The sequence below is a fragment of the Dendropsophus ebraccatus genome, chromosome 8, assembly GCF_027789765.1.
Source record: "Dendropsophus ebraccatus isolate aDenEbr1 chromosome 8, aDenEbr1.pat, whole genome shotgun sequence".
NCBI lineage: Eukaryota > Metazoa > Chordata > Amphibia > Anura > Hylidae > Dendropsophus > Dendropsophus ebraccatus.
This window is the reverse complement of record NC_091461.1, coordinates 69,950,719-69,975,437: the sequence shown is the minus strand read 5'-3', so window position 1 is coordinate 69,975,437 and position 24,719 is coordinate 69,950,719. Positions and strand designations below refer to the sequence as shown.

The 24,719-nt window shown below is 42.6% G+C and overlaps 1 protein-coding gene across 2 annotated transcripts in view; it reads right to left on the bottom strand.

The window, feature by feature from the left end:
- LOC138798641 (microsomal triglyceride transfer protein-like) overlaps nucleotides 1-24,719 on the bottom strand; it is a 63,786-nt gene that overhangs the window by 9,013 nt on the left and 30,054 nt on the right. For both annotated transcript variants that reach the window (XM_069979180.1, XM_069979181.1), the window contains 9 exons: nucleotides 23,200-23,357; nucleotides 22,469-22,637; nucleotides 15,315-15,422; nucleotides 11,834-12,046; nucleotides 10,520-10,734; nucleotides 9,205-9,302; nucleotides 8,178-8,299; nucleotides 4,532-4,756; nucleotides 3,564-3,688 (listed from right to left, as the gene is read on the bottom strand). In XM_069979180.1, coding sequence (XP_069835281.1) covers nucleotides 3,564-3,688; nucleotides 4,532-4,756; nucleotides 8,178-8,299; nucleotides 9,205-9,302; nucleotides 10,520-10,734; nucleotides 11,834-12,046; nucleotides 15,315-15,422; nucleotides 22,469-22,637; nucleotides 23,200-23,357 — 1,433 coding nt within the window. The remainder of the gene's footprint in view (nucleotides 1-3,563; nucleotides 3,689-4,531; nucleotides 4,757-8,177; nucleotides 8,300-9,204; nucleotides 9,303-10,519; nucleotides 10,735-11,833; nucleotides 12,047-15,314; nucleotides 15,423-22,468; nucleotides 22,638-23,199; nucleotides 23,358-24,719) is intronic.

Here is a 24,719-nt window from a genome sequence, read left to right as displayed (position 1 = left end):
GGGGAAAGAGGGGCCATCTATGAGGGTGGGGGGAAAGAGGGGGGCCATCTATGAGGGTGGGGGGGGGAAGGGGACCATCTATAAGGGAGGGAGGAAGGGGACCATCTATAAAGGGGGGGAAAGGGGACCATCTATAAGGGAGGGGGGGAAGGGGACCATCTATAAGGGAGGGGGGGAAGGGGACCATCTATAAGGGAGGGGGGGGGGAAGGGGACCATCTATAAGGGAGGGGGGGGAAGGGGACCATCTATAAGGGAGGGGGGGAAGGGGACCATCTATAAGGGAGGGGGGGGGAAGGGGACCATCTATAAGGGAGGGGGGGGGGGAGGGGACCATCTATAAGGGAGGGTGGGGGGGAGAGGGGGCCATCTATAAGGGAGGGTGGGGGGAGAGGGGACCATCCATAAGGGAGGGTGAGGAGAGAGGGGGCCATCTATAAGGGAGGGGGTATAGGGGGCCATCTATAAGGGAGGGGGTAGAGGGGGCCATCTATAAGGGAGGGGGTAGAGGGGGCCATCTATAAGGGAGGGGGCCATCTATTTGGGGGGGCAACATAGGGGGAGAGGGAATACACAGAGGGGGGCATATATTATTAGGAGGTCACATAGAGTCAGGGCTACCCACTAAATGAGGGTGTAAAGGGGACAGTACAGATGTGCAGTGTGTAGAGAGATGGAGATGGTGTCAGAGTGTGGAGCCTAATATGTCTGTCTGGCAGATTCTGTGGATTCGTGGCTTGGAGAAGTTCTCATAACGGCCCAGGACAGATGGAGAAGATGATGAAAAGGAAAGAACTCCGATCAGAAAAGACGTCTCCTGTGAGTCACCTGATATAACTGCACTGTAATGTATATGGTGTATAGAGCCTGTGTAGAGCTGGGGCCACCTCTATATGACTGGATGAGGGGATTTAGTATACTGGATTTGGTCAGTAACAATATGGTGGTGATGGTAGTGGTTGTGGTGTGGCGGTAATGTTTCCTCCCTATATACTGGTATTACTGGTAATATTGGTCTCAGTATACAGGATTTGGTCGGTAACAGTATGGCGGTAATAGGTAATATCTGTCTTGGTGTGTGTGTGTGTGTATATATATATATATATATATATACATACATACAGTGGTACCTTGGTTTAAGAGTAACTTCGTTTAAGAGCGTTTTGGTTTAAGAGCTCACAGTTTTTCAAAATTGTGACTTGGTTTAAGAACATTGCTTTGGTTTAAGAACTTCCTGTATTGGGTGGGAGCGCGAGTGGAGAAGGGGCATGGCCTGCATAGCGGGGTCTACAGCACTGTACTCTAAACACCTTCCAAATCATAGCAGATTCCCTTCAGGCTGGGGCTTACATCAGGGGACAGGACTGTGGGGGGGGGGTAATCTCTCCATAGCTGTAACCCCTCTCTCCCCGGACAGAGAGTGCTGCATGTATGTGCCCACATCTGTACTGCTCATTCCTTCATGCTCCCTGCAGTCTCTGTCAGCCCTTGTGTTTCCCATCCTCTCCATTACTGTACAGTACAGAATAATAAATATATTTGGGGTGCGGAACCAATTGTCTGCATTTACATGATTTCTTATAGGAAAATTTGCTTTGGTTTAAGAGTGGATTTGGATTACAAGCACGGTCCTGGAACGAATTATGCTCATAATCCAAGGCACCACTGTGTGTGTATATATATATATATATATATATATACACACACACACACAACAATAGCATCACTTGGTCGTGAAAGGAGGGGGGGGGGGGCCCAAGTTGGCCTCTCGCACCAGGGCCCAGGAGACATTAGCTACGCCCCTGGTTGTACAGCATTATAACATAGCATTTCTTCACACTTTTTTGGCATAAATGTGGAATTGCAGTTTAGCCATATTCACTCAATAGACCAGAGTTACAATAGCAGGCAAAGCCTGTGTTACAGCTGTTTCTGTAGGAAAGCAGCCATGTTTTTTAATCTTCTTTAAGGGTCTTTTGTTTTGTGCAAATCCCATGCCCCTATTCCTATCACTTATACTTATGTACATGCAAGCATAGATTATCTCAGCCAGAGAGTGGTCGTGGTAAATTCAGGTCAGGATCAGGCACTCGTCTTTAGTTTCTCTTAGCCCGTCAACATTATCCTAGCCCTGCTCTTTGCAATGATATATATATCTTACAAAGATGTGACACATTATTTAATAAGATAAAACATCACGCAGAGACTGGTGAGTTAATGGCTTCACTTTCAAGTTTAAATCTCACAAAGATCATCGAAAACAGCATGTTAATTTACAGCTCCTATCAATTTAATACCAAGCCGAGAGGGATAAGCTCCACGGATGCAGCAATGGTGCCCTCTTGTGGAGAAAGAGATTAAGTACTGTACATTACTAAAAAGGTCTTTACCACGTAAACCTTTTTCCCCAATTCAAGGATTTTTTTCATATATGTTTAAAACATAAAAAAAATGGGAAAATCATTTTATTAGAAGAGTTTGTTAAGTTCTACACATTAGATAAATGTTAGTCAAACTAAGCAGCCAATCATCTACCCACCAAGTACATGGCTTTGGGTATTATACCTTAATAAATTGGCGCAGGCGCAGGGATCCCAGTTTTTTTTTTTTTTATCCACTGCCTGGTTCCCATGCACGGTGCAAATCTTTTTGGGAGCACTGAGGGCAGGCCCACAGGCCCCTGGTGTTATAATCCCCCTGCGACTTCCCTGTGGAGCCACGTCACAAAGGGGAGGGGGTTTTGTCACACCAGGGGCTGACATTCCTTCCCCTTGTGCTCCAGGGCAGTGCTTCTGGAAAGGATGGCACCATGTGTGGGAACCTGGTGGCAATTTTAAAAAGGGCTATGCATCCCCAATCCTTTAAGCTATAGTACCCAAAGCAATGTACCTGTTGATAAATTTGCTTTACTGTACTGTATATAGCAGACTTCCAAATATCCAGTTGTCACTGAAGGTAAGAATCAGGCAGTTAGATTTCAACTGCTTGATCCGTTTGTTGTTGAGAAGACACCCCTGCTCTCTCCATTGGAAACACACGCACACTTGAGCTGAGCAAGCATGTCTATAGGGCTATCAGACAAGACAGCTGTCGACTGAAGGACTATTTTAAAAGGGGTTGTCGGGGGAGCTGAAGTCTTCTGCTCCCGGCGCTCACTTCCTGTGTTTCCACGTCTCGGAAGGCTAGGCGGGTGTATATCCCTTAACATCAGCGACTTTGTGCAGCTTTTAGCCATAGCAGGCATGGTGAAGAAGGCTTCAGCTGTCTTCTGCTCCTTAGACAACCACTTAAACGTGTATGGTCAGCATTAGTTAAAGTGATCACAATGTGTCTTGCTACCTGGAGACCATTTCTAAACTGTTGGGAAACCTGACAGTAAATTTTTTATTACTCCACAGCGCTACCATAGGGAACATGAAGCATTACAAGACCCATTAAAATAAATGGGCTATTTGTGTAATACACTAACCTACCAGGTCCTATCTTCTGTCTGTTACTCTTACCCTCATACACAATAAATATATCTTTATGTATAGACAATAATGTGATAAACATAATTTATACTTAGTATTGATGTTGGTTTTTGACTGCTGATCCCAAATGCTGACATCAATGTCGGATGATATATCTAGTCCAAGCGTACCCCGATACTGGATAATGGCCTGGAGCCCAGACTGCAGTGGTAACCACTAAAAGGAAAAAAGAAGGCAAATCCAGATTACAGTACTACCAGGATATCATCTAGATATATTCAGTTAGAATATAGAAACGTTAACGCTTAGCTATTGTTTCAGAAATCCTTTGACTTACCATAGTCAGCAACAAGGCGCAACAGTGCGGCAATGGCCCTATCTCTCTTCTGAGATGCATGAAGAGCATGTAAAGGCTTATATACTTTCTATAAGTCAGTATACTGTTAACTGTCTGAGATCCAGTAGAGACTTTCTGTCCCTTCATTTCTGCATTTGATGGGTCATAGAACCCAAACCCAAAGATTTTTGAAATGAGCTATGTGCAGAATCTACAGTTTATTACCATTTTAACATTCAATACCAGATCTGTATCATATCATACTGCATATGACAAGTGTGTGTGTATATACACTATATATATATAATATATATATATATATATATATATATATATATATATATATATATATCTTTTTTCAATAAGTATAACATGAAATTATAATGTGCAATAAATATGCAAGTAGTTTTAGCTAACAAAAAAAAATGCTGTTTTGTATTTACAGCTTCTGTAGTATTGAAGGTATCCTAGCAGAGGTGGAATGGAAAAAAACTACACAGCTACTATTTTTCAAGGACAGTGCCACAATATTCATGGGCTGTGCCTGGTATTGGAGTTCAGTGTCATTAAAGTAAAAGGATGTAAGCTGCAATACTGTACACGACCTGTGGATTGGTGTGGTGCTGTTTTTGTTCTCGTACACATGAATAACCACTTTGAAGTAATTATTTTCTATGGTTTTCATTTCATAGTTAAAATGACATTTACAGATTTGACAGTACCTTCAGATAATCAACCAGCAATATGTTTCCTTTGACTACAGTGCTTGGTTCTCCAGTGCTTGAAAATACTTTAGACATTAAATCCATGTAGCCATTAAAAAACACAACTGGTCTCAACTGAATGCCTAATAAGACAGCTGACATTGCGATCATTGCGTCGTCGTCTTCTTTCTCTGTTTCTCCATCTCCCATTAATGATTCCAGGCCTTGAGTTTCAATTGAAACCTTACAGAGTAAAAACAATATATAGGGGTTGTGATTGCAAGTAACTTTGTAATATACATGTTCAATTAGTTTCTATGTTTTCTCTGTTTAGAAGATACCCCTCACTTCCTGCAGGTACAAATCTATGTTACTTTCTGATACCAGTTGATTTGAATAAAAAAAAAAAAAGACTTTTGCTGGAAGACCCTTTTAAAAGACATCTCACATGTGGCAGGATCCTCCAAAGAAATCCTGCAGGTAGGTGGTCCTCAACTGACACGTCTCGTGGTACAAAAACCCAGAAAGTGCCATAGACTGCACTGTAACACACTTACAATGCAGTTTATGGCCCTTCTGGGAGTTCTAATCAGTGGTTATAGGCCATCCTGGGGTTGCTGTTTTATCGTTTAAGATGGTAATTTGCTTTACTGAGGCAGAATTAGCTCATGAAGGATTATATTTTTTAGTGCGCTAGACAAATATATACAGTTATACAAGTATATGTTTCTAAAATAATATGGGAGTGATGGGTGCTGCTGGTACTATGTCTCTCCTGGTGTTTCCTTACTGCACGCCTCTACTGCCCTTACTTGGCAGGATGCAAGGGCAGATGATCATTTTTTATTAATGATCTTGTTGAGGGGCTACAGAGCAGAATCTCCATTTTTGCAGATGATACTAAACTGGGTAAAGTAATCAGTACAGAGGAGGATAATATCATATTACAGAGGGATTTGGAGAAGCTAGAGGCTTGGGCGGTGAAATGGCATATGAAGTTTAATGTGGATAAATGTAAGGTTATGCACTTGGGCCATAGAAATAATAAGTACAGTTATGTGCTAAATAATAAAACACTGGGTAAAACTACTTCCGAAAAGGACCTGGGGGTATTGGTGGACAGTAAACTCAACTTTAGTGATCAGTGCCAGGCAGTAGCTGCCAAGGCTAATAAAATAATGGGATGCATCAAAAGAGGTATAGATGCTAAAGATGAGAACATAGTTTTGCCTCTTTATAAATCACTGGTCAGACCACATATGGAATACTGTGTACAGTTTTGGGCACCGGTATATAAGAAGGACACAGCTGAACTGGAGCGGGTGCAGAGGAGGGCAACAAAGGTCATTAAGGGAATGGGTGGGTTACAGTACCAGGATAGGTTATCAAGCTTGGGGTTATTTACGCTAGAAAAAAGACGTCTTAGGGGCGATCTGATCACAATGTACAAATATATGAATGGACAGTACAGAGATCTTTGTAGTGATCTTTTTACTCCTAGGTCTGTAACCATGACTAGGGGGCATCCTCTACGTCTAGAGGAAAGAAGATTTTATCATCAGCATCGATGCGGGTTCTTTACTGTACGAGCGGTAAGACTGTGGAACTCTCTGCCACATGATGTTGTCATGGCCGATTTATTAAATAAGTTCAAGGGAGGCTTGGATGCTTTTCTTGAACAATATAATATTACAAGTTATGGGCATTAGATTTCCGTTGATACGTTTATCCAGGGATTGTTCTGGTTGCCATTGGAGTTGAGGGGAGTTTTCTCCCTGTGGTGGGGTGGTTGTCGTCTGCCTCTTAGGGGGTTTTGCCTTCCCTGGATCAACACAGTAGGGTTCCCCTAGGTTGAACCTGATGGACTCTAGTCTTCTTTCAACCTTATTTACTATGTTACTTTGTTACTATGTTACTATGACATCACTTCCTGTACACGTCCACTGAGTTTAGGGTGATTGCAGATTAGGTGAGCAGGAGAATGGGGCTAGTTGCTGCCAAAGCAAAATATTTTTTTTTAAAAAAAGGTCCTGGAAGGATCCCAGCAAAGCTGTGGAGTCGGAGCTAGTTTTGTCTGGAGTCGAAGTCGGAGTTGGAGTTGAAAAAAATGTACCGAGTCAGACTCCAGCTGGCTGTGTGTGTAAACTATGGCTCAGCAATCTGTGTGTTTGCTATGGCTGCAGCAGGCTGTGTGTGTGTGTGTGTGTGTGTGCAGGCTATAGCTGAAGCAGGCTGTGTGTGTGCTATGGTTGCAGCAGGCTGTGTGTGTATATGCTAAGGCTGCAGGTGTGTGTGTCTGTGTGTGTTTGCTATGGCTGCAGCAGGCTGTGTGTGTGTGTGTGCGTGCACGCTATGGCTGCAGCAGGCTGTGTGTGTGCGCTATGGTTGCAGCAGGCTGTGTGTGTATATGCTATGGCTGCAGGTGTGTGTGCCTGTGTGTGAGTGTGTGTGTATGTACTATGGCTGCAGCAGGCTGTATGTGTGTGTGTGTGTGCTATGGCTGCAGCAGGCTGTGTGTGTATATGCTATGGCTGCAGCAGGCTATGTCTGTGTGTTATGGTGTACCCCGACAGTGACCCCTCTATATCACTATGTGTGACCATTCTATATCACTATGTGTGACCCCCTCTATATCACTATGGCTGACCCCTCTATATCACTATGTGTGACCCCTTTATATCACAGGAAATGGGCATTGTTAGCAGTGTTTTTGTGTGTATGGTGAATATTTAGTTAGAAACATAGAAGATTGTCAGCAGGAAAAGACCACCTGCTCCATTAAGTCTAGTTCTGAGTTGTTCAGGACATGGAGACTGGAGACTGGCTGCATCCACTGCACACACAGGAGAATCTGCTTTATATCTTTCCTCATTCCCTCAGAAGTCGCCCCAGGATCATGTAGGACATTAGGGAGAAGCTGTTGAGCCAGTGTGATAAATAACTCATCTGGTATCTGACTGGCCATTTATGAAGGAGCAGGAGTCGGACCCGATAAAATTCAGGAGTCGGAGTTGGAGTTGGAGCTGCGGCTTACCGATTCCACAGCCCTGGATCCCAGACAATGCCCAAGCAAGGCTGCACATATTTTTTAAGACACTTGATGACAGGAACACTTTAGGTGTCTAACGGAGGCCAGTATGATGAATATATATATTGCTAGGGTTACTTCCCTGGTGTAGGAGCTACATGTGGATTTTGGGCCCTATTTGTCTCTTTGAGTGTGGCAGTGAAGGATATCTGCCATTGTTGTGAATACCATACTGTCATCCTAACATCTGGAACATGCTTCTATACATATAGAACTGAGGCAATAGCAGCTAACAATGACTGTGGTCTGCTGGACACCTGATATGGTACAATAAGTGATTGATATTTTAGAATGTATGTTATGTTATGTATGTTCTTCTAGATTAAAGAGGTACTCCGACCAGTTGATTTAAAAGATTTTTTTTCCAGCCAGAGTACCCCTTTAAGCTTGTAGTGACTTGAGCCATATAAAGATAAACCAGTTACTATATACACAACATAAATACCGTATAAGATGTTTCTAGTGTGTGGTAGCCTAATGGTGGGTACAATGATGCTGGAGCCACCAAAACAAAGTAAGTCTACATTCTTGAGTATTTTTGCCAGAGTTCTAGATGAAAATGAATTCATAGCTGACCTGCATTGCTTTAAGCTGGTGGTTGTTATTATACAGTGTCATATCAGATGTGCTTCGTTTCAATAACCCAGACTTGGTGAACAAAAGATCCAGACCATAGGTGGACACTGTTTCATTTGTGGCTAGAAAACAATAAGACATTTGTGTTATGAAGGAATAAGTAATTTCCATATATAAATAGAATAACCAATAAATTGCATGAACAGGTACTGCACTCGTTTATAATGCCAATATATCCCTGAGAATGAAGCAATACACTTGGAAATTGGCTATAAATATCAATTTACTGAGTTACTGAAACAAAGTCCTTACTGTATAAAGTTCATATATTGCTGTTGTAGAATGGTGTTTTTACAAAGCAACACACACATACAATCCCAAAATATATGTACACTAGTAAATTCTATCCTACACATAGTAAAAAAGAGAAATTTATGGTGAAAATCAGTTTTTTTTGTAAGGTACCCCCACCCCTGTGCTGCTATCTGTACAACTGAGGCTATGTTGACACACCATTTTGTGAGACTTTTTTAAATTTATTTTATTTTAGGAATTAAATAACATTCCACCAATAACGGCCATTGTTTTAAAATAATGGCCCTTATTGGGGCACAAAATGACCTCCATAAAAAAAAATGTCCGCCAAACCTGTGGCCAAAAAAGTTCATGCTATGAAGTACACAGGGAACTGCTGTAAGTATATACAGTAAGTACACTTACTATTATTGTACACTGAACTATTTTACTATAAAGTGGCCAACCCCTTTAATGTTTGTGTGAATACTAACGAGTTTATTAGAACTCATTAGTAACAAATTCAACTTTTTTAAAAAAATGTATGAAATGTTTTATGGTTAAAAAATGGTTAAAAAAAAAAAAAACGAATAGAGCAAAAATTCTGACTAATGTGTCTTAGTCTTCCATAAATAGTAGCTACACAGTAGGAAATTACTAATTAAGACTATATAGAAATGTGCTTCATTTTGCATTCAAGAAGCAATGGTAAAGTCTGCAACAAAGTACGTACCAGATAAAAGACCAGAAAACACAGTGGATCTGCCAGCCTGCGGCGTTCTCCAATAGTTATTTAGATATCTATCTTTAAAAGGGATCTTTACAGTTTTCCTATGTAGCAAATAAGTTTAAAAGAAAATAACATAAATGAAATACTACAAAACTCTGACCCGATCATTGCTCACAGATATCGATTCAGGAGGAATTACTGAGGAACAGCACAATGCAGAATTGGTTTCTCATGGTGAATCCAACAATTAAAGGGGTCTTCTGATTTAAAAATACTTGTCCCCTATCCACAAGACAGAGGATAAGCATTACATAGTAGGGGGACCGACCTTCTCTGTCGGCTATATAGAGAATGAATGGAGCCGTAGGTCATGTGCCGACCCGTGGCTCGATTCACAAGAAAGGAGCCGGGGCGCTAATAGAGAGATCCCTTGGAGGCACAGAGGGCAGACCCCCAAGATCTCTTACTTGTCTCTATTCTGTGGCAAGTTTTAAACTGGAAACCCCTTTAACAATACACATACATTAGAAGTGGAGACATGTTCTATTTAACAATATGTTCTATATCTTTATCACTGGAGTGCGACTTATCAAATCTCGTGCAAAAATACATAGGAGCAGCTCCCTATAGGAACTAATCAGATTTTTAGGTTTTATTTTACAGAGGACATTTAAAAAATGAAAGCTTGAATCTAATTGGTTGCTATGGGCAACTGTTCCTCAGCACAAGGTGCCACTCATTCTCTCTCTAGCGCTTTACTTTAATGCTTTGGTCATTTTCAGTGACCCTTCTAGTCCAAAATTCCTACTGTCCTACCTAACAATGGCAACTTCCAACCAGACTACCTCAGCACTCCTCACTCCTGCTCACAGACAGTTAGTAAAGTGAAAACAGTATAGCCTGCTAATATGTCCACTCCACATGAGTTGCCCATCACTGGAATTAGGCTGCATTCACACGTCCATAAATTTTGCAGACCTACGGACAGTGAACACCTGTCCTGAGTTATTTATCCACCCGCATGTTGTAGTAACATCATGCCGGAAGCGGGGAAAATGTTTGAATCTCCGTGGCACTGTAATGACAGAGACGTGCGGCTGTGTCATTACAGTGTGGCTGTGTCATTACAGCCTTGCAGATGTTGATACATCATGCCGGGCAGGGAAACAATCAAGTAGGTCTGCAAAAATTTGCAGACATGTGAATGCAGCCTAAAATAATTTTGTGCTACAATAAGCGAATGCCTGAAATATTCTTTCTTGCATGAAGGCTACTTCAATGCCAAGTGTATTACAGTCCATAGTATTCCAAGGCTTACATTAACTGATGATTGAGTCTGAGCTTGTGCTGTAGTTTGGAGAGAAGTAGCTTGGAAGATTCGCTGTCCATTGATTCCAGAGCTGCCGAAATGCTGTTGAGGTCCACCATAGTAAAGTCTATAGTCAATAGAATCTCGGCTGCCATAAGCTGGCTCTTTTTATCATATTCTTGATGTGTTTGATGGAGGATCAGAGTCAAGGTGTTCTTCACTTCCTATAGTTATGACATGCAAACATGATGTATTATGTCCTTCACAACATATTTTGTGTTTGCTACAAATATAGAATAGCTAGAATTGTTATATTTAGACATCTGTATGTAGGGATTATTTAGCCAATGTATAGCACTGTTATTTAGACACCATATTATACACTGCTTTTCAATAAACACTGTAAAAATCTGAGCTGTGGTTGCTAAGTCAGACAGTTCATTTTTTCCCAGACTGATTAATAAATCTGGACCAATGATTTCTCTTCCGGTTGAACGTCAGTCCAATTTTTGTTACAGCGAATCTGTGCCCACAAGCTTGAATCCTAAGGCTATTTTCGCACACAGTAAAACAATGCCAAAATATGGTAATTTTGAGTAAAAATATAACAATGTGTGAAGAGGTAAATAAAACGTCTGTTTTTTGCTAAAGCATGTTGTAAATGATCATTATCCAGATAATTATAATTTATTATGGATGTTATTCAATATGTTGTTTGCACTGCCGGCCAATTTCCCATTGACTTCAATTGAACCTATTATTACATTAAAAATACAGCAGTATATTTACCTCAAAATTATAGTCGGATTTTACTATTATTTTACTGTATGTGAATATAGCCTGAATCTGCTATTTCTCTTTTGCCGTAAAAGTTTTCTACAATATAAAATGTACTGTCCTAGATTTCAAGTTATTGACTGTTTAGCAGACTCCCAGCTGTATTAGCCCTTTATGGATTTTCACCCTCTGGTTGTGCTCATGCACTGATGATAGCAAGCAGATCCTGAATGTTATATAACTTTACTGTTAGATGAACAATATTAGAATGTATTGCTGTTATTAGCTTTGACAACGTCTCTCAATGTTCCACTACATACTGTACACTTGTGACTTTGAAGACTGCAGGCGCTTGATTGACAGGTCCACTATAAAAGTAGTATCAAGGTTCAAAGTACACATTAGGTGTTCTCTGCCGCCACAGCAAAAAATACTGCCTTATCAGGACAGCAAAATAACATGAAAAATTGTTCTTAATTCATCCAGAACAATCTGAATGTTTCTGACACATACATTGTAAGTGAAAAAAAAGCAAGGTCCTCATACCTCAGTGGAGAGAGTGTCTGCTGGGAAGCCTTGCAGTGCAGATAGTGCTGTGCTGCATACCACCCCTGTGTGCTCCACTGCATACTCAAGTAGAATGGGGATGGTTTCTGGGAGCTGAGCATTCTTCAAAGACAGAAGGTAGATTTTCATCTCTGTTTCATCTTCTGCATTATTCAGTCCTTCCAGAAGCGTGGCCTTTGCAAGTTCAACATCCTGCAAAAGTAATAAGATGAAACTAAAAAACAACTGATTTGTCTCACACTAATATTTATTTAATTCTATAGTTTTATTTTTGCCCAGAAAATAGACATACTTGTGTTACATGGGTATACAGAGTAGTGGCTGCGGTCTGCCTACTGCAGGGACATACATTTAATTTAAAGAAGTCCAGCCAAAACTATTTTTTAATATGTTATTACTTACGGACAAGTTAGACAAATTTCTAATGTACATTAATTATAGGAAATGCACATATAGGGCTATTTCCCTTAATTTACTAGATGACTTCAGATTCTCTGAAATACTGTGACGCCCTGAATCGGGGGTGTAATTACAATGGAGTGTCCAGCAGAGGGCGCACTATATATAGAAGTCAATGAGTACCATTGACTTCTATATGTAGTGCGCCCCTGCTGGACACTCCATTGGAATTACAATGGATGTGTATAGGAATGTACTATACAGTATATTTTTGATTGAATACATTTATGGAATACTTTGGGGAGCAAGTGTCCTTGCTCCCCAAAGTAGTCCATAAATGTATTTAACCAGTACATTTGGAGGGCACCGAGCAGGGAGGCAGAGATGTGCATCTACCTTTCCCCTCCCTCCCTGCTCTGTGCTGCTGCCACATATACACAGTACTTCTCCCCCATTATCTGCTCATATTATGAGCAGATAATGGGGGAGTAGTACCTGTGCTATCTCCATAACGAACACCGCCGCACAGCTGCTTCAGCATGCCCCCTCCTTCTAACAGCTAACAAGTTTTAGCTATCCCGCTCCTGGCTGCCGCTCACTGCGATGAGCGGCGCAATAGTTAGAACTTGTTAGCTGGGAGGAGGAGGAGGGGAAGCGGCGTAGGAGGCATGCTGAAGCCCTTGTGACAAGAAGCTGTGTGGCGGCGGCGTTTGTTATGGGGGTAGCACAGGTACTACTCCCCTATTATCTGCTCATAATATGAGCAGATAATGGGGGAGTAGTACTGTGTATATGTGGCAGCAGCATCGAGCAGGGAGGGAGGGGGGAGGTAGATGCACATCTCTGCCTCCCTGCTCGGTGCCCTCAAAATGTACTGTTTAAATACATTTATGGATTACTTTGGGGAGCAAGGATACTTGCTCCCCAAAGTATTCCATAAATGTATTCAATCAAAAATATACTGTATAGTACATTCCTATACACATCCATTGTAATTCCAATGGAGTGTCCAGCAGGGGCGCACTACATATAGAAGTCAATGGTACTCATTGACTTCTATATATAGTGCGCCCTCTGCTGGACACTCCATTGTAATTACACCCCCGATTCAGGGCGTCACAGTATTTCAGAGAATCTGAAGTCTCCCTGATCTACTAAATTAAGGGAAATAGCCCTATATGTGCATTTTCCATAATTAATGTACATTAGAAATTTGTCTAACTTTCCATAAGTAATAACATATTAAAAAATAGTTTGGGCCAGAGTTGTCCTTTAAGAAGTTGTCCAGTCTTGTATCATTAAAGTTTAACCCTTTCACAACCATGGGTCATTGATGCCTCAATTCCCAGGACAAATTTCTCACTTTCTCATAAAGATTTCATAAGCTGAAGTGCTATTGTTCTTTTTTTGTGTATATTTTGTTCCTTCAGGGGATGTTTAAACGAAATATGCAAAAATTAGGTCGACACATTCCTCTTTTGGCTCTGTGTCAAACGGGAAGAGAGACACATAATGGAAGTCTATGGAGCACATATCTTCATATAGACACAGAGAGGGGAGAGAACTAGGTGGCAGGGCAGTCTTCTCTCTATTCATACTACTGATCGGAGTCTGAACACTCCTGAGCGATAAAATTTTTTCACATGTCTCTATGTGAAAAGTTTTTTTCATGATAAGTATACTTTAAAAACTTTTTATATAACAATGCCTTTACAGAAAGGCATATATTTGGAAATTTCTGAAGTTTTTTAAAGCCAGGAACAGACTATAAACAGAGAACAGGACAGTTGGCTTCATTCTCTATGTAGTGTTCAGGCCTGACTATTGTGGCTTATCTTCTGATCGCTTAAGCAGGAGTAAGGCTATGTTCACACAACATGTTTTTTCTGCTCCGTTTAAAATGACATCCGTCATTTTGAATTTAAAATGAAGAACGTCATTTCGCTGTTTGGCCACCCGTCTGTGCAGGCACGGCTGTTGGTACATTATTTTAGTTTAGGTGGACTGATTGCCCTTTATGTGTGTCTTTAATTGAAAGGTCCATTGAATTTAATAGTAAAAATGGTGAAAAAAGAAAAAGTAAACTAAAACATAATATCGTCTGTTTGCAAAAGACGTCCGAAAATAATTGACCTGATCATTATTTTAATGTCCACGCAGACAATGTCTGTTATTTAAAACACTGTGTGCACTGGATGTCCGTCATACCATTGAAGTCGGTTAAATTACGGCTAAAACAGATGCCTCTTCTCTTTTTTGACGTTGTGTGACCATAGCCGCAAACTGCAATTATATGGTACTACCACTACATAGTGACTAGAGTCAACTGCTTCAGACACCATTGAGGCTATGTTCACCCAACAATTTTCAGCAGTCCCTCTTTGATACTCTTGACACAGCGCTTGATACGCCCAAGGATAGCGCCAGGAGCGCTCCCCACCAGACATACCCACAGCGACGTTGAAAAAGGTCCTGGATAGGATCGAAACGTCCACAGTCGCTTTGCACCCAATAATTGTCTTGCTAATGAAAGCATTGTTATTTTCCTGGCTTCTCTCCTGCACGCTGTTAATAAATTTATGAACACTTTTGCATATAAAAAACGAGTGCTTCGGATCTTTTTCTATTGGACCTCTTTTATACTCAACATGAACATAGTGTCACTGTGCAATACAAGGGACGGACAGCTGATTGGTGGGTGTGCTACTCACATTAGCCAATAAATTACTTGCATAAGGGCCTGTTCACACTGCAGAAATCAAGAGGAAATTTCGAGCAGAATCCCCGCTGCAGTGAAGAACCAGTGTACATTTCCTCACAGCACAATCCTGACAGATGAGGCACACTGTGCACTAGTCTGTGTGTGGCATACTAAATGCCAATCACAAAGCCAGAAACAAAACGTTATTCTGCACTGTCATATATGATTAATGTGACATCTTTCTGAGGAATACTTATGTACAGTGTAGAAGGTTTTCAGCCAATGTGATGTTTACTCAATGGAATACTCCAAACCCAGTTAGATTAGTACACATTTAATATATTTAATATTGTAGCCTACCTTGTCTTCACAAAGATCCATTCTACACAACTTTCCAACAATAGCTCCAGTTATGATAATTCCAGTCTCCATTATGGCAGGGTCAGAAACTTTCCCTTTTAGTTTTCCCTGGTAATTAAGAAAAAACAAAACTGCTTATGAATTTTCCCTGAAAAAACATGAGTTAATTCAACCCATTGATTAACAAACATTATGAATAAATAATCCCTCTGTACCTATTCTATCATATAGTCAATACATATACCTTGGCTATTGTCTCAATGCATCTTAAAATGCTTAATGTTAAGTCTCCATGGGAAAAACCCTATAAAACTGACCCCATAAAATTCAGTCTTGCAGCCATATTTCCATTCATCTTTCTAGGACTTTTTGCTATTCTACCAAATAAAACTTAGTGTAAGTTAGGGTAATGCGATTGTAATTGTATATATAAATATATATATATATATATATATATATATATATATATATATATATATATATATATATTGTGGACATGTCACAGGTGAAGTGTTCGAGGGGGTGTACATCTCACCTAGGTTACTTCATAGTGTGAGATGGTAAGTCCAGGAGGCATCTGTGCTCAGCAGTGTTATGCTGCTGAGCTATTATTTACTGTTGCCGGGCCTGGATTTACATGGAATGGCAGGTAGGTTTTGGTAGTGGGACTTGCCATTCCCTCCCCTCGATCCAGTTCAGGTGTTGGGATCAGGTGAGCTCTGACTCTAATCAGCCTGAGAAGGTAAAAACTCAGTGTGCAGATGGGGGCTCTCAGCCAGGGGTGAACAGCCTGCATGCTGGTTCTCCTGGGAGCAAGGAATACTGCCGCTGCTGGGGCCTATTCATACCCTGCGATACCGCCTATTGAAGAATCAGATAGGTAACCTGCCTGTTAGTAAGCGCCCAGACGGGCAAGACCTTTTTGTTGTGTTCTTAAAAGCATGGAGTTGCTGTATTTATGTTTTCTGGACTGTTTATGCTGCAAATAAACGCCAAGCTGTTATTTTACAAAGCCAAGTCTGCTGTGAACTGTGTCCAAACACACCATCCCCCGGGAAGATCCCTACAATTGGTGCTGCGGAGCGGGCAAAACGGTTGCTAGGGGCAACGGTGTGCATCAACTTGGCTACAGCTGCTTATGTCCTGGGTGAAGGCTGCTGCTTCACTCCAAAAACGGACAAGCAACATGGAGGAGATGATGAAGCAGCTAATGCAAGTGAGTTTGCAACAACAACAGGCTAATATGCAACAGCAACAGGCTCTGGCAGAGGCTAACCTGCGCCATGAACAGGCATTGGCCGCACACCAACAGGCTAATAGGCAGCAACAACAGGCTCTGACAGACACTAATCGGCAGCAACAACAGGCTCTGATAGACGCTAACCTGCGCCATGAACAAGCGATGGCTCAACAACAGAGACTTATTGAGCACCTGATAGCAAAGCAAGAGGCGTCTGCAGGTGCTAATCCACAGCCTGTAGCAGCAGCCACGGCAGAGACTTTGTCTGTGAGAAGAGCTGTGCAGCGTGCGCTGCAAAAGATGACGGCTGATGACGATGTTGAGGCCTACTTAACTGTCTTTGGGCATGTGGCTGAGCGAGAAAAGTTACCCTCCACTGAGTGGGCAGAAGTCATTGCTCCCTATTTAACAGGCGAACCTCAAAAGGCCTACTATGACCTCAGTGAGCAAGAGGTCAAGGACTATCCTCGGCTAAGAGCAGAGATACTCGCCCAACTAGGAGTTACTGCTGCTGTCCGTGCCCGGAGGGTACGCAACTGGAGCTACAGTCTGGACAAATCAGCGAGGTCCCAGATGTACGACCTGATCCATTTGGCAAGAAAGTGGTTGGAGCCAGACACTTCTACTCCTGCCCAGATCCTAGAGAGGGTCGTGATGGATCGCTACCTACGAGCACTCCCTGCTGACCTGCAACGCTTGATGGGACAAGGTGACCCTAAGAATGCCGACGAACTTGTCAACCTTGTGGAGTGGTTCCAGGCGACTGAGGACTACCTCCGTGATGTTCCTGCAGCACCTTCACCTCCCCGGAGTGCCAGATCTGTGCCGTCAACTGGTAAGAGACTTCCATCTATTGGGGGAGTGTGGAGGGGTGCTGATAGAGGGAAGAGCGCTCAGGAGGTGTCTCAGGGGCAAAAGACTGGTGGTGGTCCCCGGTGGCTAAGTGGCCCTAAAAAGGACTCCCTGCCAAGGAGACCAGGCCCTATCCAGTGCTGGAGATGCCATGAGACCGAACATATGTCTGCCCATTGCCCTCATACCACTGAGCCCATGGAATGTGACTCTAGCCGGCGTCAGTCGCCATTTGCGGAGCCGTCTTTTGTTGCAGTCACTGGACTAGAGACTGAACCGCAAGTCTGCAACATTACAGTCAATGACTTCCCTGTTAAGGCGTTGCTGGACTCAGGAAGCCTTGTCACCTTGGTGCATGCCAGTCTGGTGACTGGGGACTTTGTGCCAAAAAGACATATGAGTGTGGTGTGCATACATGGTGATACAAAAGTTTACCCTATAGTACTGGCTAATGTCGGGACTGAACTAGGTGCTGTACAATATGAAGTGGGTGTGGTTAAAAACCTCATGCATAATGTGATATTGGGGCGTGATTTTCCATTGTTCTGGGCTCTATGGGGAAAACAAAAATCCCCTGAAATGAGTGAGGATACCTCTAAGTCTATTGAGTTACCCACTGTAAATGATAAAAATGTACAGGATGAAAATGATGCTTTTTCTTTGCAGGTCCTGGCTGGTGAGGAAGAGGCTCCTCCCACTGCGCAGAATGTTCCAGACTTAGAGGTGTCTAGGGATAATTTTGGTACTGCACAGGACCCCACTCTCAAAAATGCGAGAGAGCAGGTCACTGTTCTGAATGGGGTACCTCAGGAACCAGAAGCTGAGAAAAAGTTTCCACATTTTTCTATGACTAATGATCTCTACTATAGAGTCACTAAAATTAATGATGAGGTTGTGGAACAGCTTCTGGTGCCTAAGTCGTACCGGCGTCAGGTACTCGACATGGCCCATAATCATGTCCTTGGGGGCCACTTGGGGACGGATAAAACACAGGAGAGAGTCCTCCAGAGGTTTTATTGGCCTGCGATTTATGCTGACATAAAAAAATACTGTGAGTCGTGCCCCACATGTCAGCTTAGCGCCCCAGTGTCACATTTCCGCAGTCCTTTGGTTTCGCTCCCCATCATAGAGGTACCTTTTGACCGCAATGCAATGGACTTGGTGGGTCCCATTGTAAAGTCGGCAAGGGGTCACCAGTACATTCTAGTTGTATTAGACTACGCGACACGCTATCCTGAGGCTGTGCCCCTAAGAAACACTGCGTCTAAAACAATTGCACAGGAATTGTTTTATATGTTTTCCAGGGTGGGGATCCCCAAAGAAATCTTGACTGACCAAGGTACACCATTTATGTCAAAGGTGATGAAAGAACTATGCAAACTGTTTAAAATCTCACACCTACGTACCTCTGTATATCACCCACAGACAGACGGGTTAGTGGAGAGGTTTAATAAAACCCTGAAACATATGTTAAAAAAAGTGGTGGAAAAGGATGGTCGGGATTGGGATCACTTACTACCTTACCTGATGTTTTCTATTAGGGAAGTACCCCAAGCATCCACAGGGTTCTCTCCCTTCGAATTAGTCTATGGTCGTCACCCTAGGGGTTTGTTGGATATAGCGAAAGAGACATGGGAAAGTGAGTCCACCCCATACAAGAGTGTTATAGAGCATGTAGCACAGATGCAGGACCGTATAGCCACTGTAATGCCCCTAGTAAGGGAACACCTCCAGAGGGCGCAAGAGGGCCAAAGCAGAATTTACAATCGTTCTGCAAGAATCAGGACATTTAGCCCAGGTGACCGGGTACTCATACTTGTTCCCACGGTAGAAAGAAAATTCTTAGCAAAGTGGCAGGGTCCCTATGAAATTGTAGAGAAGATCAGTGAGGTCAACTACAAGGTGCACCAACCCGGTAGAAGGAAGCCTTTTCAAGTTTATCACATAAACTTGATCAAGCCCTGGAAAGACAGGGAATCCTTGGTGGCGACAAATCCTGTTGGTCATCTGTCACCACCAATCCCTCCGGTCAAGACTGGTGACACTCTATCAGTGTCACAGAAGCAGGAAGCTAAGGAGTTCCTGCAGAGAAATAAAGACAAGTTTTCTGACCTCCCAGGGCGTACGCATCTCATTAGTCATCATATTGAAACGAAGCCTAGAAGTAGAGTAAACCTCAAGCCCTATAGGATACCAGAAGCACGGAGGGAGGCGGTATCATCCGAAGTAAAACGTATGCTTGACCTAGGAGTCATTGAGGTGTCCCAGAGCGAGTGGTCCAGCCCGATTGTGCTAATCCCAAAGCCCAATGGAACTTGGAGGTTCTGTAATGACTTTAGAAAGTTAAATGAGATCTCCAAGTTCGATGCCTACCCCATGCCCAGAGTAGATGAGTTGATAGAAAGGATGGGTAATGCCAGGTACATAACCACCCTTGATCTCACAAAGGGCTACTGGCAGATCCCACTCACTCCTGAGGCTAGAGAGAAGACTGCATTCTCCACCCCTGATGGGCTCTTCCAATACGTAGTGATGCCATTCGGGTTACATGGAGCCCCTGCCACTTTTCAGAGGTTGATGGACTTGATTCTGCGACCACATCGTGATTACTCTGCTGCCTACCTCGATGTGGTCATTTTTAGCCCTGTTTGGGAAAGTCACCTCTGTAAGGTCCAGGCGGTGTTAGATGCCATAAGTGATGCAGGGTTAACCATCAATGCAGAGAAGTGTGCACTAGCCTTAGAGGAGGCCAAATACTTGGGCTACATTATTGGAAGGGGGTTAGTGAAACCACAACTAAATAAAATTAAGGCAATACAGAATTGGCCTCAACCCCTCACAAAGAAACAGGTCAGAGCTTTCCTGGGTATTACGGGCTATTACCGAAGGTTTGTGCCAAATTTTGCTTCAGTTGCAGCCCCACTAACTGACCTGACAAAGGGTGCAAAGTCCGCAATGGTGACATGGACTCCAGAGGCCGAGAAGGCTTTTCAAAGCTTTAAGTCTGCCTTGTGTCAACAATCGGTGCTAGTTACCCCTGACTTTAGGCGAGAGTTTCTAGTACAGACAGATGCCTCTAATACAGGGTTAGGTGCCGTCCTCTCACAGGTCGTGAATGGCGAGGAGCACCCAGTGATGTACTTGAGTAGGAAGCTATCCCCGGCCGAGAAGAACTATGCCATTGTGGAGCGAGAATGTCTGGCAGTGAAGTGGGCCCTAGAGTCCCTGGGGTACTACTTACTAGGCAGGAAATTCAGGTTAGTGACAGACCATGCCCCCCTAACATGGATGAAGCTAAACAAAGAGAAAAACGCAAGGGTGACTAGATGGTTTCTGTCCCTACAAAACTTTAATTTTAAGGTGGAACACAGGCCAGGGAAATTACAGGCAAATGCTGACGCCCTATCAAGGGTACACTGTCTGTGGGGACAAAGTGCTCAGCCCTCCGGTCTGAAAAAGAGGGGGGGGATATGTGGACATGTTACAGGTGAAGTGTTCGAGGGGGTGTACATCTCACCTAGGTTACTTCATAGTGTGAGATGGTAAGTCCAGGAGGCATCTGTGCTCAGCAGTGTTATGCTGCTGAGCTATTATTTACTGTTGCCGGGCCTGGATTTACATGGAATGGCAGGTAGGTTTTGGTAGTGGGACTTGCCATTCCCTCCCCTCGATCCAGTTCAGGTGTTGGGATCAGGTGAGCTCTGACTCTAATCAGCCTGAGAAGGTAAAAACTCAGTGTGCAGATGGGGGCTCTCAGCCAGGGGTGAACAGCCTGCATGCTGGTTCTCCTGGGAGCAAGGAATACTGCCGCTGCTGGGGCCTATTCATACCCTGCGATACCGCCTATTGAAGAATCAGATAGGTAACCTGCCTGTTAGTAAGCGCCCAGACGGGCAAGACCTTTTTGTTGTGTTCTTAAAAGCACGGTGTTGCTGTATTTATGTTTGCTGGACTGTTTATGCTGCAAATAAACACCAAGCTATTATTTTACAAAGCCAAGTCTGCTGTGAACTGTGTCCAAACACACCATCCCCCGGGAAGATCCCTACAATATATATATATAATTATTTTTTTTTTTTTTTTTTTTTTCTTTCTGTGAATGGTCACAAGTGCGTTCATATTTGTATACTGTGAACGATGAGTGTTTACACTGAAAGGCTGGGTTCACACTATGTATATTTGAGGCTGTATTTGTGAGGCTGTATAGCAACCAAAACCAGGAGTGGATTGAAAACACAGAAAGGCTCTGTTCACATAATGTTGTAATTGAGTGGATGGCCATCATTTAATGGCAAATATTTGCTGTTATTTTAAAACAACGGCTGTGGTATTGAAATAATGGCCGTTATTTACTGTTATATGGCGGCCATCCACTCAATTTCAACATTGTGTGAACAGATCCTTTCTGTGTTTTCAATCCACTCCTGGTTTTGGTTGCTATGAGGACCAAATACAGCCTCAAATATACATAGTGTGAACCCAGCCCCCGACTTGAGAATGATTAAAAAAGATTTTGAGATCAGCTCAAAAGATGTTACATACGAACAAATTTTCCTTAGTAGGATGATCGTTGCCACATTTACACCAGAAGATCATCATTAAAATCCATATGATTTAACCATTTGCACAATAATTGGCCAATGTAAAAGGCCTTCTAGACACAGAAGATGAATAAAGGAAATTATTGGTCACATGATCTGATTTTACCTGATGAGGTTATGTTCACACAACGTAAGCTACGTAATGAACACGGCCGTTGTTGCCGATTTGCAACAACGGCCGTGATTACTACGTAGCTTACATAGTGCTGCCTTCAATGGAATCCCGGCCGGAGTGTATACATATGTTATACACTCCGGCCGGGATCCCTAGTGGCAACAATTTAGTTGCACAGGTGAAGCAGCACAATTATCTTATGACACATATGTATCTTGTATTACAGATGGCTGTATTACTGGCGATATTATTTTGCAGTGGGAGCATAGCCTAAATTAGTTTTTGTTAACAGGTATAAAAACAATTACAGTAAAATGCATTAGTCTTGACTAGAAAAACCTCTTACCAACACAAGGTTAAGAAGTTCAGGCGTGGGGTGTGGGGTAAAGGCTGCAGAATACAGAAACTTCTCTTGTAAATGAGTATGTTTCTTTTTAGAAAAATCTAAAAAGTTAGATAGGGCAGCTAATGTGGCAGGAGACTGGGCCGCTACAGCAGCATCAATGAAGAAAGGCCTGCAAAAGAACAAATATTGACATTACATATTGTTAACATTAAAGGGGTATTTGCATCTCAGATAGTTACCCTCTTTACATATGATCTGCCAATGGGGGGGGTCATCTACTTTGGGCCCCACCACTCCCAAGTGTGAAGGGAAAGAGTGGAGCACACCTGGTGTGAGTAACAGGCACTATGATCACTCGCCAATGTTTGGAAGAGATAAATGTATGATTATGGGGATCAAACCACTGGCCCAATCTCAAGAACGAAGGTTTGGTTACTCCAGTCAGAATGAAGGAGCAGTCATTCCTGACTCCATCACAGAAAAATCGGGCATGTTGGATTTCGACATGCTCACATTTTTTTTGGTCTTGGGAAGATAAGCCATCACCAGAGGTGTTTGGAGGTGGCCATCTTTCCTTTCAATATTCAGAACACTTGCACATTTGGTCAAACCAAGCGTTCATGTGTATGTGGGGATCTGGATAGACAACTATTAGCTAAATAAGCTGTTTATCTGGCAGCTATTTAAAGTGTTAAAATATTTTTTTATAGTAGCAGTAAAAAGTAACTTACAGTAGATCAGAGGAAGCAGATTGTAAGAGTAGCAACACATCCCTCTTCATAGCAGATCGTAATGTGCTCACAGCATTATTAAAGTATCGGACTGTTGATATCTTGGAAAATGCCAGCTTGTTAATTTTTCTTTCCGAGGTCTTGAGGTATTGTTTAAACTAAAAGCAGAGTAAGTTTATTATTTTCATTTTTAATTAAAAATGTCGTCACATATACAAGCACAGTGGTGGACACAGGGAGGGGCATGGTCACATGCTTCTCCATGTCATCCATCTTATGGACAGAATCACCACAGAGCAGGAGAGCACAGCATGGGGCATCCATCAGCCGTGTCAGGCATTTTTCCACAAGTTGTGATGTCATGTTGTTTTCGAGCACAGGGAGAGGTAAGTAGTTGAAATATATATTTATATATATATATATATATATATATATATGCAGTGGTACATGTTCCCAGCCTATACAATGGCACACATGTCATCCCTCCATCAGGGGTACTTGTAGGGAGTATGTACAGAGCCTTAACGTTTCTTTACATGTAAAGGGACTCATCTTAAACAATCACCTAATAAGATGCATCCAAATAGACAGTCTTTATAGACAGATAATCAATCCTTCATGTGATGTGACCATGAGGAAAAAGACAGAACTGTTCCAGCAAATCATCTGAAATCCCTCAGTACACTATATTCAGGAGCCAATTTCCCAGCTGTAAATGTCAAGCGATGGATGGAGATCAGCATTTGCTGGATTTTAGTTTGTCCTAGAAGTGGCTATCTCTTTGGACTTAATGCTTCACCGGCCTTGAGAGATGCTGCCTAACCTTCAATTACCCAGAAACAGATGACCTTCTTGTGAGATATTGAGGTCAACCACCTGACAATGAAGCCTCTGCAACGTCCCTCCAAGTCCTTAGAATAAGTTAATAGAAGGATAATGAGAAAATGCAATTACAGAAGCTAAAGTAAGACAGAAAACTCAAGTAGAAAACAGCAGTCACTTCTCATGATGTAGACAGGAAAACTAATAGATCAACAGCTTTATATTAAATACTGTCTGTGCTCATATTAGCCATTCATTATCCAAATGCCTAAGCATTTTACATGCAATATTGCTGTATGGAGTATGGAAACTGCTGCAAGATCAAGACTTCTGGCACACCCTTGTATCGAAACATAAAAAGCTGCCATTATAGGGGAATTTCTGGGCATTTCAGGGTCTCTCCAGTAGATCCTAGGCCCATGGCTTAAAAGGGGACTATCAGCAGGTTAAATAAATCTTACCTGCTGATAGCCCCCTGTAGCAGCGGGGACACCGAGGAGGAAGGTATGTGTATTATCTTCTTCCTTGGTGCCGATCCCGCTCTTTGTCGGGGTAAACTCGTCTCCAAACACCCTTAGGAGCACTGCAGTGTTACGCGGATGACGTGGCAGTGCTCCTAAGGGTGTTTCGGAGTGGAGTTTACCCCTAGCACAACTAGCAATGCGGGATCGATGCATCCCTAGTGATACAGGGGGCTC